This window comes from Phyllostomus discolor, chromosome 10, assembly GCF_004126475.2.
Source record: "Phyllostomus discolor isolate MPI-MPIP mPhyDis1 chromosome 10, mPhyDis1.pri.v3, whole genome shotgun sequence".
Taxonomy (NCBI): Eukaryota; Metazoa; Chordata; class Mammalia; order Chiroptera; family Phyllostomidae; genus Phyllostomus; species Phyllostomus discolor.
In genome coordinates, this window is record NC_040912.2 from 45903913 (window position 1) to 45922907 (window position 18995).

An 18995-nucleotide genomic window follows, 5' to 3' on the forward strand; every position below is an offset into this window, starting at 1 on the left:
CCCAACCTCATCTGGGGCCAGCTACCCTAAAAATAGCATCTGTGTTTCAATTCACTTGACAGAGAACTTATTTCTTTTTGTTGAGTCTTGTAAAATCTTTGCTAAAATAAGGATCCTCCAAGGGGTCGCCCTCTACAGGTTTGGAACTTGCCTCCTAATTTGTGAGACTTGGCTGATGACAGTCATTTAAGACAGGCTTATTCGAGATGAGTGGGTTTTGAAAGGGTAAAATAAAATGCTAAACACACACACACACAAATACATAATTTAAAAAATCACTTCTACTATAGAGTAGAATAATTAAGAATTGGTGGGAGAAAAAAATTTTCTATTAAGTAAATGGAACTGGGAAAATTGGCAAAACATAGAAAAAAATTAAATCAGCACCATCCTACTTAGACATGCATAACTTACAAATAAATTTGAGAGATAAATACAAACACTAAACATTTTAAAAGTACTAAGAAAATGTGTGTGAGGGGGAGGTAGAAGAAGGTATAAGGAGAATAAATGGTGATGGGAAAAATATTTTAAATTAAAAAAATAAATAAAATGACATAAGCATATTTGTATAATCTGAGGATTTACAAAGATTTTTTAAGTTATATTTATTGATTATGGTATTACAATTGTCACAGTTTTTCCCCTTTTGCCCCCCTCCACCCAGAACCCCCCACTCCCTCAAGCAACCCCCACACCATGGTTCATGTCCATGGCTTGTTCATATAAGTTCTTTGGCTACTCCATTTCCTATACTGTACTTTACATCCCTATAAATATTCTGTAAGTACCTATTGTACTTCTTAGTCCCCTCATCTCTTCATCCATTCCTGCATATGCTCCTCCCACTTGAAGAGTAAAGGGATTAAATATACAGTATACATCAATACAATGTAGTACTGTTGATATTTAGCCACTAAACAGAGATGAAAGTCTGCATTTACTGGTATTGAAAGACACTTAAGACATAGCTGAGTGGAAAAAAAGCCAACTGTGATAGGTATAGCTTGATCTCATTCATGTCTGTATGTGTATATGTAGATAAAACACAAATTGCTTACAAGTAAGACATTAGATTTAGAGATTAGCTTCCTCTCTCACATTGGAAGGGCACAGTCCTGAAGACAATTTCAAAGAGGATTTCATTGGTTCTCATAATGAAACTTTCTAAATTTTCCCACTGAGTATTTCACAGAATTACAGGGCAAAGAGGTATGACTCTGTCTCACTGAGAAGCACTGAGAAGGGTGGAATGCAGGAGCGGTATAGGCAGGTCTCACATCACAATTACTGGCATCTGTCACTTGACTTCTGTTTGAAATAGAGGGGGCAGTCATCCTTTGGGGATTCCTAAAGATCGACATCACTAGATTTAGGAAAAGAGAAGGCCATGATGAAATACAGCTCATCACTGTCACAAAGGCTTACAAGAAAAGATGAGAGTTGAGAGCAACAAGAATAACTTGAGAGCTAAATTAGAAAGAACAGTTTGTGTTTCATATGTGTTCAATTCTGGCTTATTAACATTTTCTTTGATAACAAGTTAAATGCTTCACACACTGCTAATGTATGTATGAGGCATGAGACCATACATATGTGCTACAAGATTAGATAGAAATGCTTTTATGATTGGCACCCCAAAAGGTACCATCAGCAAGAGTGCATTTATGTCAGCAGTTTCTCTATCCAGTGGTGTTTCACAAATGAAAATATTAGAATCCCACAAAGAATTGTGTGCAGGAGAGTGAACTATATACCCTTTTGAAAGAAGCAAAGGTGCCTGAGGACTTAAGTAATGGTATTTGGTGTTGGCATTCAACTACCGAAGTCAGTAGCAATAATTCAGTCCACATGGTGCCTGGGACAGCTCTTTTGAGAACATTGCTAACAGTAGCTAAGACAAAGCAGGCAATAGCAGAAGGTGACTGTAACAACAGAGTGTGCCTTTACATTTCTAGGGGAGCTACTTGCTCCACAAGAAAAGAAACATAAACAAATGAGATCAAGACACTAACAGTGCATGCAATTTAGGCAAAATATTTATGTGAATATTTACCTAGTCTGTAAGTATGAAAACACTCTTCAAGGACAAAAGCAATATTAAAGAACAAAAGAAACAAAAATACATCTGTTTTCACATGTACATTCATTAGCATTATGTGCATATATAAATCCATAAAAGACCTCAACTTTAAGGGAAATTTTTTGCCAAAACTTGAAAGATGTACAAAGATATTCATTATAGTGTTAATAACAGTGAAAACAAAATGAAAATGCCAAAAATGTCAAATATATATGTTCATAAATCATACAACTATATGACAGAATATTATGCAACCATTGCAATTATGTTTTTTAAATGTCAATCCAATGAACACGTAATGGAGAGGGAACAAAAATTATAAGCCCCATTATTGTAAATATAGATCCTCACAGGAAGAAAATCAGAAAGTATGCCACAATAATAATACTTAACATTATTTTCTGTGCCAAGCATTATGTTGTTCTGTGTATGCACTATCCCACTAAAGTTCCATAACAAACCTATGAGACAGCTACAATCATCAGTGCTCTTTGGCAGAAGAGAAAACAGACACAGAGAGGTGAGGTCACCTGCTCAAGGCTACATAGCTTGAACACACGAAGTTGGAAATGAACCCAGATAGTTCCCTGAGCGTGTGTGCTATACACCAAGATGAATCTCTAAGAATTAAGTCTCTTCTGATTTCAAAGGCTCATAAAGTATTAAAATATGTTAGACATACAGTTGGAAAAAATTAAATCTTATCTATAAGACTTAAGCAATTCTCACAAACAACTCCTAGGAATATTCACATCAATATTCACAAGTTTGGAACCTTGGATCCATACAACTAACAGAATATCAATAAATTCAATGAAGATTCAGAATTGTTAGCTGTTGTTCTCTTTGCAGGTTGATCTCTGCCCAGATACAATTCTCTTAAAAGGTGAAATCTTTTAGGAAATTTTATGAGTGTCCCTCTTGGTGTGTTTTCTATAAGATTATTACATACCTCTTGAGTGTGCAGCCAAGCTATTTCAATCTCTGTTCTTCCCATTATTTATTTCCATTCAGATGAAAATTTAAATACAAACTAGCTACCCATTCATCAAAATTGCTTCAAATTTATTTATGGTGCAGCATAGAAGAGCTTCTGGGAATAAGAGCTTAAAGACTATTATAGTTTCTATTAATAATTATAGTCACTAATTGCTATGAGAACTTTTCTGGATATGCTAACATATAGTTAAAGCAAAGCCAGCCCAACAGACTACTATAAATAGCATTACACAGTCTCACAAAAGTCATGAGAATTTTGTAAGTTTTGAGGGTGGGAAAGTAGAAACATGATTTTCAGATTTTTAAAAAACATTGTTATCATGGAATAAAAAACAAAATTTAGAAATTATACTTACAAATATCTTTATAAATTATTCTCTTAATTACTTTATTTTGGAATTATTACTTTCAACAATTTTAATGTAACTGAGATTTGGCAGGGTTTTAGTGCTATTTTTGCTCATTGATTCATTAAATCAAATGTGCCTGGAAAGTGCCAGGCACTATTCTAGGCACTGACAATAGAGTGACAAATGAAACAGACAACAATCCCTACTTTGGTGGAGCATGAAGGTATTATACTTATGAAAGCAAACAAGGTAAAAAGTAAAATACATAGATTATAAAAAACAGCTGTGAAAAAAATAAAGCAGTCCATGAGCATATGGAGTAGTTGGGAGAAGAGGGACCACAATTTTAAATAGTGTTGTTAGGGAAACCCTTGCTGAGAAGGTGGTATTTTAATATAAGCCTGAATCAAGAAGAGAGGAAGCATGGGGCTTCCCTGATTCAGGGAACAGCAAGTGCAAAGGCCCTGAGATGACACTGAGCCTTTTCTGTGACTGAAAAACAAAAATGAGGCCCTCATGGTTTCAGTGGAAGAGTGAGAGGAAAGTAGTAACATTTTAGGTCAGAAAAGCAACAGAGGAGCCAGGCACTACAGGGCCTTCCTTATAAGCCATGTCAAGGACTATCGCTTTTTCTCAGAGAGAGATAGGGACCGATGAAAGGGATGGACAGAATTATGATAAAATTTGTCATTCAAATTGAGGCATCTTTGCTAGTAAAAATGCTAAACTGGATGGGACACTGGGAAAACAGAGGCCTCCTGGACCTGTTCCAAGCAATTTGGTGGAATGCACAATTGCCCTAGGTAAGGAGCAAAGGACTGGCATGATCTTTGGCTGCTGTTTTATAGCTAGAATGAAAGTGAGCAAATGTTGAAATAACCCAGGTGAGAGGTAGTGGTAGCAATGTGAGATTCTGGGTATGTTTTTAAATGTAAAGCCAGTAGGACTTACAGATGGATCGGATGTGGGGTATTAGAGAAAGAAGGTTTGGGGACTGAACCACTGTAAGAGCTCAGCAATAATGGAGTTGAGGAGACTCAAGGAGCTACTGTGCAGGTGGCAGAGTGAGGAGAGACAAGAAACTCATTTTCAGGTATATTAAGTTTGAGATGTCCCTAGACATCCAAGTGGAGATATTGAGTAGGGAGTAAGACATAGGAGTCCAGGGAGTCATCAGCATGTAGGTGACACTTCAAGCAGCAGAGTAGATGGCATACCTAGGGAGATAAAGCAGATGAAAAAGAGAAAAGGAACAAGAGCAGAACCCTGGTCAGAGAGAAGAGAAAGAAACAGCAAAGAAGGACAGGAAAGGAGGTAGGGAGAAACTAGGAAAGGGTGAAATCCCAGAGACCAAATGGTAAAAGTGTGTCAAGAAGAAGGGGTGGTCAAGTGTAATAAGTACTGCTATGGTCCTGGTAAGCTGAAGATTGAGAGAAGCACTTTGACATCTTCCTAGCAAATGTAGAGATGGTTTATCTATAGGGATGCATGGAGGCAGAGCCTTGTATTCACTAATTTACCTTTGATGTTCCCTTGTAGGTCACTGAATGTAAGTTTCCTGGGATTTGAAGTAAAGATAGACATTCACATTCCAGAGAATCTGAGCTTCATGTACAAGGATAAGCAGTCTGTACTGCACTGTATAGATTTCAGAGAATTAGACAATTCACAATATTGCAAAAGCATGATGAATCCCTTCTAGGCTAGATATTCATGTGTAGTAAGAGGACAGCTTTGCTCCCTGTCCCTCCTCACAAAAAATCGCTAAAATTTTCACATCTGATGAAGGATGCTACAGGACCCCAGAGACCAGTGCTTCTTTCTCCACATGGCTTGTGTTGTAAACAGTGCCTTGCTATCCCAGATAGTGATCATTCTGCATTATTTTTTTCTTAAACATATATACTGAATACTGTGGTAGTCATCTGTTGGTTTTGCCTACCCTACATTCACTCCCACTTCTTTGGCCTAACAGCACCTCAATTTTTCCATTGGAGACATAGCCCCTCGCCCTAACATCTATCTCAGTGGGATGGCAATGAGACCTGTGGTGCCAGGAATTAGAATTCCAGAAAAACATGGTTTTTACCACCACTATTCCTTTAGTAGTAGTTGATCACTCCTTCCTCCTTGGTACACTATCATTATTTCTAAGTCTAATGTCTGAAATTTCCTTCCATTCTACAAGTTACCCCACTTTCTATTAATCAATTCCTGTTGACCAAATTAGCCAAAGTATATTTCTGTGGCTGGCCACCAGAGTACCCTGATATAACAGCTAGTCTCCAAACTGTACAGTTCTGTGATAGCTAATAAAACTCATAAATCTTCAAGTCATGTCAGTTTTCCACCACAAGAAAAATTAAAAGTTTAGAAGCTGTTATCATATTGGAAAAATAAAAGCTTAAGATATTCTTTTATTTAGCAATATTCCAATAACCATCCTTAGTTTCTGATGGTAAATATTTCTTTCACTGACAAACATTTCTAAGAAGAAAAATTGTTTGTATTCACTGTAAATATTTATTGGCTTGTAATGAATTAAAGTAATAGACTTTTTCTATAGCTGTTTCTACAGGATGGCAACCAAGCATGTACCTCACCCAAGGTTTACTACTCTTCCGTTTTTTGCAGGACTTCCCTGTTTTACATTATGTTGTAAAAACACTTGGGAACAACTGGTATAGGTGGGACAGGACAAACTTGTTTAGATCAAAAATCATTCAGGTCAAATCAATGAGTAATATTTAAACATCTGTGAAGAGCTTGATCTTCAGAGCATTTGCATTTTATTTCAATGAATATAGACAGGTATCCCTTGGGTACTCATTAGTGATACCAATTTTGAATTTTCCTTTCTTGTAGTTTTCTGTATGTTTAACATATTTCATAATTTATTTGGAATTGAAGTGTTTGCCTCACAGTTTCTGTTAAGAGACTGACATAAACTATTTGTGTTTGAGAGAAATATTCTAAAAGGTTTAATACCTGCATCAGGTCAGCTTACCAGGTAAGCAGTCCAATAGCTTCCTGCCACCACCCTTGAGGCTCTCAGATTTGCCCATTAGAGCTACAACTTGACACAGCTCACTGGCAAATGTAAAAGGGGAAACGATCTGGTTTGTCCCACCTGAGAAAAGAAAACATCTATAGGTGGACCTCCTCTAGTCTTTTGTAGTATCTTTATAAAGGCTACTATGTTTTGATAAAGTCTAATGAGGCAAATTTTTCTCTCCTACTGAAAGCATGGGCCTTACTTATATTTGGAAGTGAATGAACAAAATAAACTCAGGCCCTCTGAGAACCTCTGTGGGTTCTGAACAGGAAGCTGTCACCATGAATTTGTCCTTCACCCTCTTATTTGGCTTCGACCAGGTGTCAGTAGACCACAGTTCATATCTGATGGCAAACTTCAGAATAAACTATAATGGTGACAGATGAGTAAACATTCGCATTACTAATGTAACTGAGACAAGGGCAGACCCCTGTTTCTCCACATTGGACACTTACAGCCTGACAATCTCTCCTGTGTCACCCTCGCCTGGTTGCCACAAAGCCTAGGGCTGACCTCTGCCCCAGGTGATGTAGACAAAGGTAGGAAAGGGTGCTTAGCGGTTGCTGTTATTTTCTCATTTAAATGAGTTCAACATAAAGTGTTTTTTAAAGATCTGATCCATTTACAAAAGTAACTCTATATAAGCAAGTAAAAAACAAACATTATGCCATTGCTGTTGTATCACTGTGAGAGTAGGCCTCTGACTGGTGAGCAGGCCTGACACCACAGAATGCTCTGAGTTATCACCTGAACTTTCACTGTGTACCACATCACTCAATTTTGCAAGCTATACCTCCAGACTTAAAACACTTAAGGAATTGCATATATATATAATCAAATAGATGAACATCATTGAACTGGTTAAAATATTTCTGTAAGTTTATAATTCTCTTCTTATATTCAGTCCTATTTAAGTTCCATTGGTGAGTCAAAGAACAAATTTACTATTTACTTCAAAATTTTAATAAGCTACATTCATCAAATGTTAAAAATAAAGTTGAATAAAACTTGCCAATCACTTTGTTATATTTTTACTTGTCATCATCCTTAGAAGGTATGTTAACCATTTGCAGTCAACAGTATGCTAAATGATATTTTTGCTTTGTGCTTTATCTAGAATATTCTAGTCAAAGAATATTTAGGACTACAAAATTCTGGCCTTGTTAGGTATGGATATCAACTTTGTACTTTGATTTTTCAATCTCTGTTTTAAATAACAAAATTATATTTTACTTTTCCTTATCTCTTTCTTAAAATTTCTCTGACTGCAAGACAAGTGCCATGTGATTTTACTTATATTTGGAAGTGAATGAACAAAATAAACTAACAAAGTGAAGACAGACTCATTGATGCAGAGAACAGACTGACACCTGTCAGAGGGGTGGAGTTGGGGGCTAGGTGATAAGGGTGATGGGATTAAGCAAAATATTCCCAAAACTAATAGACATAGACAGTAGTATGGTGATTAGCATAAGGAAAGGGAATGGGGAGAGGTGGAAGATGGTAAAGGAGGGATAAATCGTGATGGAAGGAGACTGCACTTGCAATGGTGGTGAGCACACAATACAATATACAGATGATAGATCACAGAACTATATACCTGAGAGCTATATAATTTTATTAGCCAATGTTACCACAATAAATTCAATTTTTTAAAAAATTTTAAATAGTAAAGGAAAGACAAAATGTCTGTTACTATTTCTTATTATCCCTTTCTTAAAATTGTCATTTCTAAAAATAAATGCATACTAGTTAATAAATGCGTAAGCATGGCTTCTGGCCCTGGCTGATGTGGCTCAGTTGATTGGAGTATCGCCCCATAAACCAAAAGGCTGTAGGTTCAATTTCTGATCAGGGAACATACACAGGTTGTGGGTTCCATCCCCAGTCGGAGCACATACGAGAAGGGCATATTGATGTTTCCCTCCCTTCCTTTATTCCTTCCTCTCTCTGTCTCTCTTTCTCTCTCTGTTAGCAATGAAAAAATGTCCTCAGGTGGGGAGTTTTAAAAAAAAGTATGGATCCTGGAGCAACATGAACTACATAATAGCTTTGTGATCTTGCACAAAACATTTACATCTCTGTAAGTCAGTTTCTACATTCATCACAGGAAGATAATAGTACCTACCTCATGGGATTGTTCTGAGAATTACATTTTTTAATATATGTAAAGCATTTAGATCAGTGCCTGGCACATACTATATGCTACTTAGTATTTGCTGTTATTAGTGTTGTTACTAATTTATTGCTAAGCCTTTGAGTTGCCTTTTAAAAAACTTTGATAGTATCACTGCTTGAAATGGGAATGTGAACCCATTTTTTCTAAAAAAGCCTAAAACCAACTAATTTCCTTATATTCCTTCATCACAAACACTAGACATATTACAACTTTCTACAGGATGAGAATGCAGGAAGTGTTTACGGAGAAAAGGAAGAAAAGAACTGGAACTATGATCAGAGGATAGTTCAACATTCATAACAAAAGTGGCCTAAATAAAAAGGTTACATGTTCCTGAAAGTAACACTGAGATGTCTGTTTCCTCTGTTGATATGTAGCAAGCACGAGAAATGACAATGTTGGATTTGGTCCTAGAAGCTGAGCCACACATGACAAACAAGGTTAAGGTTGGGGCAGAGCTCACATTTACAACTATCTCACATATCTAAGTATTTTAAATGTCAACAGGATTTACATATGGTGACACTGCATTTTCGAAAGATAGGACTGTCAGGAAACAAAGTTCAGTGAAGGAAACTAACTAGCATAAATTGTCAGTTATAACAAACTCCAGAAATTGGGGGTCAGGCACAGGTTACTTTCTCAAAGCATTACTTAAAAAATTAACATAAAATGCATTATCTTGCCACCTATGGTAGCTGCACAACTTGAGAGATAGTTTGAAAATATATTATCAAAAATGTCTTAGGAAACATCCTACTTTTATCATGGTGACCAAAGGCAATTCTATGGGAGGACTAGAGCAATTCAGAGCTTGATATAAGAAGGGTGACTGACCTAAAAGAGAATGTAAACTGGACCATTGTGTACCTTCGAGAAATCATTAGGATTACATTCAGCCATAAACACAGTAACAGGAACCTGATTCATTTTCTTGTGATACAGAAGTCCAGGAGAGGTATTTCAGGGTACAGTTGGTCAAAGTCCCAGGCTCCTTCTAAACTCCTAGCCCACCATCTTCAGCATATAAGCACTATCCTCAAGGTCACAAGATAGTTGTACCACATCCTGGCTAGAACAAATGGAGAAGAGGAGAGCAAAAAGCAAATATTTGCTGAGTCTTTTAAAAATCATCTTTATCAATTTTATCAATAATCTTTCTAAAGATGCCACCCAGTTGACTTCCACCTCTCACTAAATTACATGACAAGGGAGCTTTGGAGGTGAATATTTTTAAGTGGACTCATAGTTGTTTTCAACAAAATCAGTCAGAAAGGGAATTTTGGTAATGACTGGATAGACAACAAGCAATCAATGCCACATAACAAGGCATTATCTATGGAGTCTAGAAGCAGGACAATCTTCCTCTGTCTAGGAGAGAAGATGCCATCCAGCCCAGATGATATGAGTTGGATAGAGAAGCTTTCCTAGATGCTGGAGCCTGCCATTGAGATCATCCATGCTCCCAAGCAACCTAATCGTCATTTGCCCACCCACATAAGCTTTGCTACAGTGGACAGACAGAATGCACTGGCCAGCCAACGCCTTTATCCTAACAAGTATGTTTTTATTTTAAATGAAGTAGCCTTCCACTTTAGTTCCTGAGGACCTGGTAAACTCTGGATCCACTATTAAAATAATCTCTCTTAGCTCTACTTTGACTGAATAGTTTTGTACTTTTAAATTATTTACATGGGGTTGTAGACATATAAATTATAGGATATGATAAAAAATATTAAACTGAGGTTGCCATTTACTTATTTTGACATCTTTCCTAGACGAACACTAAATATACAAAATTTGGCTGTTATCATGACCATCAACTTAGAAAGAATACTCAATTTAGAACAGGAAGGTTTGACTTAGGAATTGTTTGATTTAGTTTAATAAAAGTTTTGGTGGGACTCAAACTACAACTAACTCTTTCAGTTCTAGGCAAGTCATATTATTTATTTTGGTTTGGAAGCAATCTCTGATCATAAGTATATTGTGGTGGGTTGATTTTTTTTTTACTTTTGTGACTTTCCTTAGTATACTTAATTTGGAATTTCTCTTGAAAACTGCCACATATTGCTTCAAATATCCTTATCTAATGTTATGGGACTGTATCAGATGATAAAAACTATTTAATAAGCACCTACTTATTAGATAAATGCCAGGTGCTTTATATGTATTACCTTATTTAATAATAACTGTAGTTGAGAAATAAAGCTATTATTATTTCTAGATTAGAAAATGAGAAAACTGAGGTTTGGAGAGAATAGGTAACTTGCAAAGGACACACAACTAAAAGTGGCAGAGAACAGATATAGTCTCTGTGCTGCCAAAATCTGAACTCCTTCTACTATATCACTGTGACTCCCTGGATTTCTCTTTTTAATATAATAAGTCTAAGCTTTCAACCAAGGAATCTTTCAATTTTTGAGCTGGAACAGACATTAGAGTTCACATAGTATAAAACAATAAAATCAATATTGTTCAAGAAAGACTCTGGAACTTACCCTAGAACCACACACCTCCCTTCCTGACTCCCAATCCAGTGTTTGCCTTATATCGAGGTCTTCCAGCCCCTTTCTGACCTCTATTAAGTGCCAGCTACTTAAAAGGTGGCAATCACTATTTTATAGCTATGCAACTGCAATTAAGAACCTTGGCAATGAGACCAGCAAGAAACTGAAATGACTTGAGGTGACTAAGGTGTTGATAGAGATAATCTGTCATCAATTTACTAGAAGAGACTTATGCATTCAAGGTATCTCAAATTGATCTGCCTTTAAATTCAAGCTAATTCATTGTGTAGTATTCTAATTTCTACAACTCTCCCACGTGATATATAAATGTGTTGCTGTGCATGAACATCAGATTCTGCAGTTTGACCACATAACTGACAGAGGGGAAAGTAGCTAACTCAGCATTTAAATAGCTCCATGCTTGAAAGTTCTTCTGCAAGTTTTACACTGTAGGAAGGAGGGCCCACTTTTCTACTAGTAATAACTACCCCATAATTTTCAAAAAGGGCAAGTGCATGTCACAGAAAGATAACATTGATTATTAAGAGCAATACAAAAGCCTACTCATCCATATCTATTATTGCAAATATCTAATGAGTACAATAATTGATATAAGCATACTGGTATTCTTCAGAAGAGAGAAAATGAGTAGAAATGGTGACAGAAAATCTGAAGGGAGAAAAGAAAAAAGAACAGAAAACAAAGAAACTGAGGTGTAAAGAAAAAAAAAGGAGAGGAAAAGCAAGGACCTGTCCACAGTGGAAGGGAGCGAAAGAGGAAAGACAATGAAAAAATTTAGGAGGAGGAAGAGAGGGACCAAGGGAGAAAGCAGGTGAGATACAGATGGAAGGAAAGGCAGGGAAAAATGATTCTGAGATGAGAGTAGCAGTTATTGGTAAATTATCATCACTCCTTCTCTAAGTCACTTGGTACATGAGCACCAATGTATGTCAATAACCAGTCCTATTTGAAACACTAATGAGCTCTCCTATAGTTTCAAAGAATCATCTAATCAATTAAGTTTATTTTGTTTTAAAAATAAAGTTTTATTCACCTCAGAAAAGCTAATTCAGCATTAAAAGATAACCTGGGTTTTAAACATTTACTTTGGAACTTTGGAGTTCCCATAACTATCTTTGTGGCATTCAAAACAATCTAATTACCTTAGTTTTGATTTTTGAGTGATTAAGGCTAACTTAAACCACAAATCAAAATTTGTACTAATCCTTCTGCACACCCCCAAATCCAGTTGCTATAGTTGGTTTCTACAGGGGATCAAATAAAGAAGGGAAAAAATGTATCACTTTAGAGAACCTCATATTTTAGAAATAATTGGTTAACCCATAGGCACAGTATTCAACCCTTCAGATGCTCTGCCTTCAGTGAGATGGGCATGGCAGGTGACCATGGTGAAAATTACTCTCTGAGCTGCACAACTGACACCAAAGGGAGATCATGTCAGGGGGAATTTCCTGAGAACAAAGAATAATTTTAAAAAAAAACCACCATTCCTGTGTTTGAGCAGTCATTATAGTATCTTCACATTGAAAATTCAATTCCAATTGCTGAAAATGTGTTTTTAATACTTCTTTGCCTAAGGTGGGTGAGATTAAAATTATACACTTCGGTTATTTTCTAAATGACTCTAAAATTAGGGGATGGACTAATCACTCAAATCTTTCTTGAAACCAAAATATTTAGGTAAATGAACTTCCCATTTGATATGTATGTTATGGCATTACTCAGACACAGCCTAAACCACTTCTGTCTGTAGTGAACCTACCCATTCCAAACAAATACATTTTGCCTTCCTTCTTTTCCTGACAGAGAGTGTAAAGTGAACCATGCTTTTTATTTGTTTGACATAAAGAATCTTAAATTTAAAAAGAACTTTATATTTTTGTGTGAGAATGTATACAAGTTTTTAAATTGTCAATTTTTCAAAAAGTACTCGTCACTCAATTTATGTTTTTTTAATGTAAATAAGTTGAAATAAAGGAGTCAGTGCATCAACACCTATATGTGAAGATTAAAGGCAACAAATAGTGTCAAAGTAGCATTTGAAATAACCAGAAGAACAATCATAGCTTAATATGCAATATATCCTATATAATTGACAATGCAAGGTTCCTAGATCATTCAATAAACTTGACCAGTTCTGGAGAGGAAAAATAAATAAATCAAAGATAAATGTTAGATTATTTCCCTTTGAATGAAACATTCAGGAAAAAATTGGAAGCTAATAGTATTGGCTTTAAAATCTTATTAAAATACCTATTATCTACTCTTTAAAGATGAAAAGAAAAATCTGACTGATAGTTCTGTAAAAACATACTTAGGATTAAATGATACAACTTTCTTATTTTAGTATTTAACAATTTTAATGAAAATAAAATTAGTTCAAAAGATTCATAAAAATTAGAGAGACATATTCTAATAAACAATTTCTTGTAATGAAGTGTGGTGAATGAAATAAAAATATCTGCATAAATGAGTTGTTTTCAATAATTCTGAAGACTTGATATATATTTTTTTAGTTAATGTCTAGGACTGAAACTCAGGGAATATAAATTAAAGCAACATTTATATGATTTAAAAAACAATCTAAACCAACTCAGTAAAATGCATTGAAATAAAGTGTAGAAAGTGAAATGAAATACATGACAAGTAGAGCAAAATGCTTTAAAATGTTTAATTTTCATAGTCATATACAAGAAGGACACAGCTGCAGTTCACTTATGAATTGCATTGGACAAGTGATCCTGAAAGTTTAAATATACTGATTCTGGAATCTGGACATATAAAGGATAAATAACCATACACCTTAAAAACAGTTACGTTAGCCATTGCAGATCACTTTAATTAGATATTAAAAACAGTCCTTTGAACAGAATTTAATCTGGAGTATATTACCAAAAATTATGTCTGACATATATATCATTCCTCTCTCTGAAAGGTCGTTATACTGCACTGCCTTTGAACTGTGATTTTTAAATAACAACCAACTGATTCCAGAGCATGTGTATGTATAATAGCAATACTAGTTATTATTACAACAAAGTGCCCTAGACACTTAATCCTGATTATATGTCTCTTATTTTTTTTCTAGGTAAATGGTCAGTTTTAGCAGTAGGAATCGATTTTCCCACCCACTCCACAATATGATTAAATAAATAATGGGATGGAAATGTAGCATGAAAGAACTATCAGTGATGGGATTTACAAAATACAAAAGAAATAAATCCCCTTTTAAAAACATCATGCCATGTCATCACCAACTTATTTCTACTTAAGGCAGAATTTTTTTCCCTCAGTCAATATATTAGAGCATATTTTGCATTGTAATAGAACATTTCCCCCACCTTATGTCACCATAATAACAGAGATTCTAATCACCTGAAATTTATATGTTATTAGCCAAGGTTACTGCAATTTAAAAAATTAATTTTTAAAAAATTCAAATAAAATGTCTCACCACAGCTCAAGCACTTTGGGCAGACTCGTATACCTAAGCTTGGCTTTCACAGACTTTTTTCTAATGTCTGACCTCTACTCCTGATCGTCACTGAGTAAAGCCAATCTTGTGAGTAAATGGGTCCTTACCAACATGATTTCAGTGGTATCTAGTCTTTTTACCCCCAAATGGTGCCAAAATTATTTTAAACAAAAAGGAAAAAATGTCTCTCCAGAGTTGTAACTGAGGCTGTGGGAGAATTAATATTGACAACTATTGGCATATTCACTATAAATTGAATAGGAAAGGGGGTTGCAAACAACAAAAACCTGAGGTGCAGGGGTGAGAGAGAGGGGTTATCATGGAAAAGGAAAGGAGTAGACATCAACTCAACTTTTGCTTGTCTCACAATAGGCCCTGAACCCTTAGGAGAAGAATCAGTGAATCACCAGGCATCACTGGAAAAGAGAAATGGCTACCTGACTGGACCATCTAGATTTCCATTTCTTATTTTCCCATCATTTGCAACTTTCTACAAAAAAAAATATTCAGGTTGGGTCTTGGAAACCATGTTGTGGCAACTAACAATATTTTGGGATTTGTACGAACAAAGAAAATTCTAGAAAAAATTCTGACCCTGAGACTTTTCTTTTTAATTCAACAGGATGTATATGAGGCCTCTTTTGGCTGAGTTTCTGCATTGTAGTAGTGTGGTGGAGTCATGTAAAGGCACCATAGTTCTTTGCGACTAACAATGCTATCTCAAGAGATCCACAGACAAGAGTTTAAAAGATGTAGGAAGATAACAACAGGGGTACTGAATGACACCCTTTACTTAAGAGATGAGAACTAGCACAAGTAACCATGCACTGTTTATAAGGTTGCCAAAGCTGCAAATAGGTGGATACACTCCTTAAATTTGGAAATATATAAAAATCCCGTTAGACACACAAGCTTCGAATTATTTAGTACATTTTTGGCTTAGCGTTTTTCAAAAATTTTCAACATAAACTTCTAATAAATACGATACATACACAGAGCCATAATTTTGAACCACTCTCATACCATACCGACATTTGCCTCTCCATTTCACATGCCAAGCTCTGTCACATAGCACAAATCTCAGGGGGCAGCTGGCACAGTTTCATTTACAGTAATGTTCTATGTCAGGTGCCGTTGTACATGCCATCTCTACCTCAATGCATTGTTTTAGGTAAAAAAAGAGAGATAACCACTAGCTGCATCCAAATTCCCTTCCTCCAAAAGCTGAGTTCAATGTAAATCATAGACAAGATGGATTTTTTTCTGACGTACTGCTATGTTTTAAAGATTAGAAAGGTTAGAAATAAAGTCTCGAGCTGATATTTTACAGATTTCTTAGCTTTAAATATTTTGGACCAAATGACCTTCTCTTTTGTTCTTGTATAAAAGGAGTCAACTACAAAAATATGTTAGGTTAAATTTTCAGGAGTTATCAGCAGTCTAATTCTTTTAAGATACTATGTAATTAATTTTTAACATTCACTTTTAAACGTGGAAGAGAGAAAGAGACACGTAAGCATTGCTTCATTTTTAAATATTTCTTCTACCTGTAGAACATTTTAAAGGGAAAAATTCTTACTGAAGGTCTGTACCTACAGCCAGTTTCAAAATCTAAATATTGATAAATAGGTAACAGGAATTTTAAATATGACATTATAACTTGTTCTTCTTAAATTTACATAATAAAATTTCTCTACCTTTTCTGGTAGCAGAAAAGAAGTATGAATCAAGACGTTCCTCCCAATGTCCAACTTTATTCTTACTCTATATCATTCATTCCTTTTCAGATTTAGGGATGTGATTATGGCTAGTCTTAGGCTGACTTACATTTGTGAGACTTATTGCAAAAGCAAATACTATATCATATTTTGATATTTTTAAGTTTTCTATGCTGGTACCTTATAAAGGATGTGGAAAATTTAAAAAAAATAAGGATTTGTATTATCACATAATCGTTTATCACAGCCTGACAACAATCATACCTTTTAGCCCAGCCTTGGCTCACTTACTTACCACTCTCACTTGGAGCTACGAACAGACAAGCACCTTTGTAAGGGTTACACTGACTGGTTCAATCAGTTTTGGGATTAGGTCTGGGTTGCTACACTGGCTGGCTGGTCCTTCCACTTAAAAGATTCTCATGACCCCAGAAAAACACCAAATTGTTCTTGGGGAGAGGATGTGGTTAAGTTCTTTTATCAAGAGGGACTTGTTACAGAAAATTAATTTTCCAAAGTCCAAAATTCCACCACATTAAACTGCTTTACAGGCAAGGCTGCCACCATGCCACAAGAAAGTTGTAAAAACACTAATTTAAATATCTAGAAAGGATTTACTTATGCTAAACATTTTAACGTAGGTATAAAGGTTTTCTTTTTTAACTGAAAACTTAAGGGTTCTTATCATTTTTATATGTATGGTTATCTGAAATGCCAGATGTTCCACGGATTATCTCCTACTATGTAAATAATTTTTAGCCTACAATAGATGGAAACTATAATAGGAGATTACTAGACAATAGTTTCAATTTAGTTAGGTATAGCATTTTTGCCTTGAAATTCTTATTAAATGGTACTTGTCATGGCTTAAAACTCCATGGAAGTGAAATATTCACAAGCTCCAGCAGAAACACAGAAGACAGAAAATAGCTTTCTATTTTCCCATAACCTGGATTTACTAGTTTAAAAGATTAAAAATACATGCACCACATAAAATTGTATTTCTTGGAGCTAAATTTTACTTCTTCGATATTTCATTTTGATGAAGGACTCCATATGATCCTTTTTTTTTAAGGTGTCTTTAAATTATAAGGGCCTTCCTCCCCCTACCTAGAAATTAAAGCTGAGTAAATAAAAGACAAAGTCATTAATAAACATCACATAGATCATTCTAAATCTAAACAGTATGTTAAATGTAACAGGAATAAGGAAAGTATCAAGTACTGATATTTAAACACTTTTAAAAAGAATAGAGAGCTGGAAGCAGCCGCTACCTTTCAGGAAGGCTTTGGACACTGAATAAAATAAGAGGGAACCCTGGCTGGTGAGCAGCGGGAACTTTGCAGCGGGCTAGCGACCGCGCGCGGCCAAGGACCGGGGCGCGTCAGTCTGTCACCAGTCCGTCCAAAAAGCCTCGTGCCAGCCCTAACGTCACCCGGGGACACTTCAGGGGGTAACTAGGAGCAAGACAAAGGTCTGGAATCCAAGTACTGGGGTTAAGGAAACAGGATGCGCGGGTTCATTCAAAGTGTAAGCTGCTTGGAGGAGGGGGAAAGACCCGACTCCCGAGAATTCTCAGGCATATCTTTTACAAGTACCAGCTTCATTACGATGAGATAGACGCGTGAGGGGAGTGTGGTTTGCGTGAAGGGCAATTAATAAATTCCAACTCGCGATTCAATTCTAACTTTGTTCTGTGTCCCTCCAAAGGGCGCAGTATTGAGGGATGGGATGGTTCTTGTTTAAATAGCCTCGTGGAAAAGGGAAAAGAAAACGCTGAGCCCGCGGGCGCACCGGGACGGCGGCGAGCGCGGTGATGCCGTGGTACCTACCATGATATTCTTGTCCCGGTACGTAGTAGGTAGGGTTGCCCGAAATGTGCAGGGAAATGAGCACCTCGCCTTGCTCCCCATCCCCTTCCAGCTCCCCGTGGTGGGTGCACAGGAAAAAGAAGGGCGAGAAGCGGGGGTAATAGCCCACCGCTGCGTGCACCCTCAGCGTCGCCCCCAGCAACAGCGCCAGGAGGAAAGTCCGCGCGGCCCAGCAATTGCGCTCCATGCCGCCGCGCTCTCGGAGCGCCGCTCGCTCATTCAGTTTTGGAGACGCCGGGACGGAGAAGCCACGCGGATGGAAGGCGAGAAGCTGCGAACGGGAGCAGAGCGGCTCGGGAGCGGAGCCCCGCAGGGAAGTTCGGCGGGAGACCGCGGCTCGCAAAGTTTCTTTGGTCCGCGCGAGAGCGGGGCCACGGCTGCGGGCGCTGAGAGTCGCCCAAGCCTCTGCGAGCCGCAGCTGCCGCCGCCCGTGCGCGACGCCCCTCGGCCAGTCCTGGGAAAGCGCCCGCCCCCCTCCACACCTTCTTAAAGCCCCGGGCGCCGAGTTCCTCCCCACCCCACCCCCACGCCGCCGCCACACGTGTCCGGGCCTCTCCGCCTCCGAGCACCGCCTCCTACCCCCGCGCGCTCGCCCGCCTCGGCCCTCCAGAGCTCTGTCGGCCCGCACCTCACTCCATCCCGGGCAAAGCCTCCGGGAGCCCCGGCGCCTAAGCCCTGGTTGCACACAGAAGGGCCGTTGAGGGTGCGAGCTGGAGGGGTCTGCGGGGCACTGT

At 37.3% G+C, this 18995-nt stretch overlaps 1 protein-coding gene across 5 annotated transcripts in view; it reads right to left on the minus strand.

The window, feature by feature from the left end:
• The window catches only part of RELN (reelin), a 567213-nt gene extending 548500 nt beyond the window's left edge, over positions 1-18713 (minus strand). For 3 of the 5 annotated variants that reach the window (XM_036010728.1, XM_036010729.1, XM_036010731.1), the window contains exon 1: positions 18223-18713. In XM_036010728.1, coding sequence (XP_035866621.1) covers positions 18223-18448 — 226 coding nt within the window. In that variant the 5' untranslated portion in view covers positions 18449-18713. The remainder of the gene's footprint in view (positions 1-18222) is intronic. The other 2 variants (XM_028525327.2, XM_028525326.2) reach the window with 1 other exon arrangement.
• Positions 18714-18995: the final 282 nt, after the last annotated feature.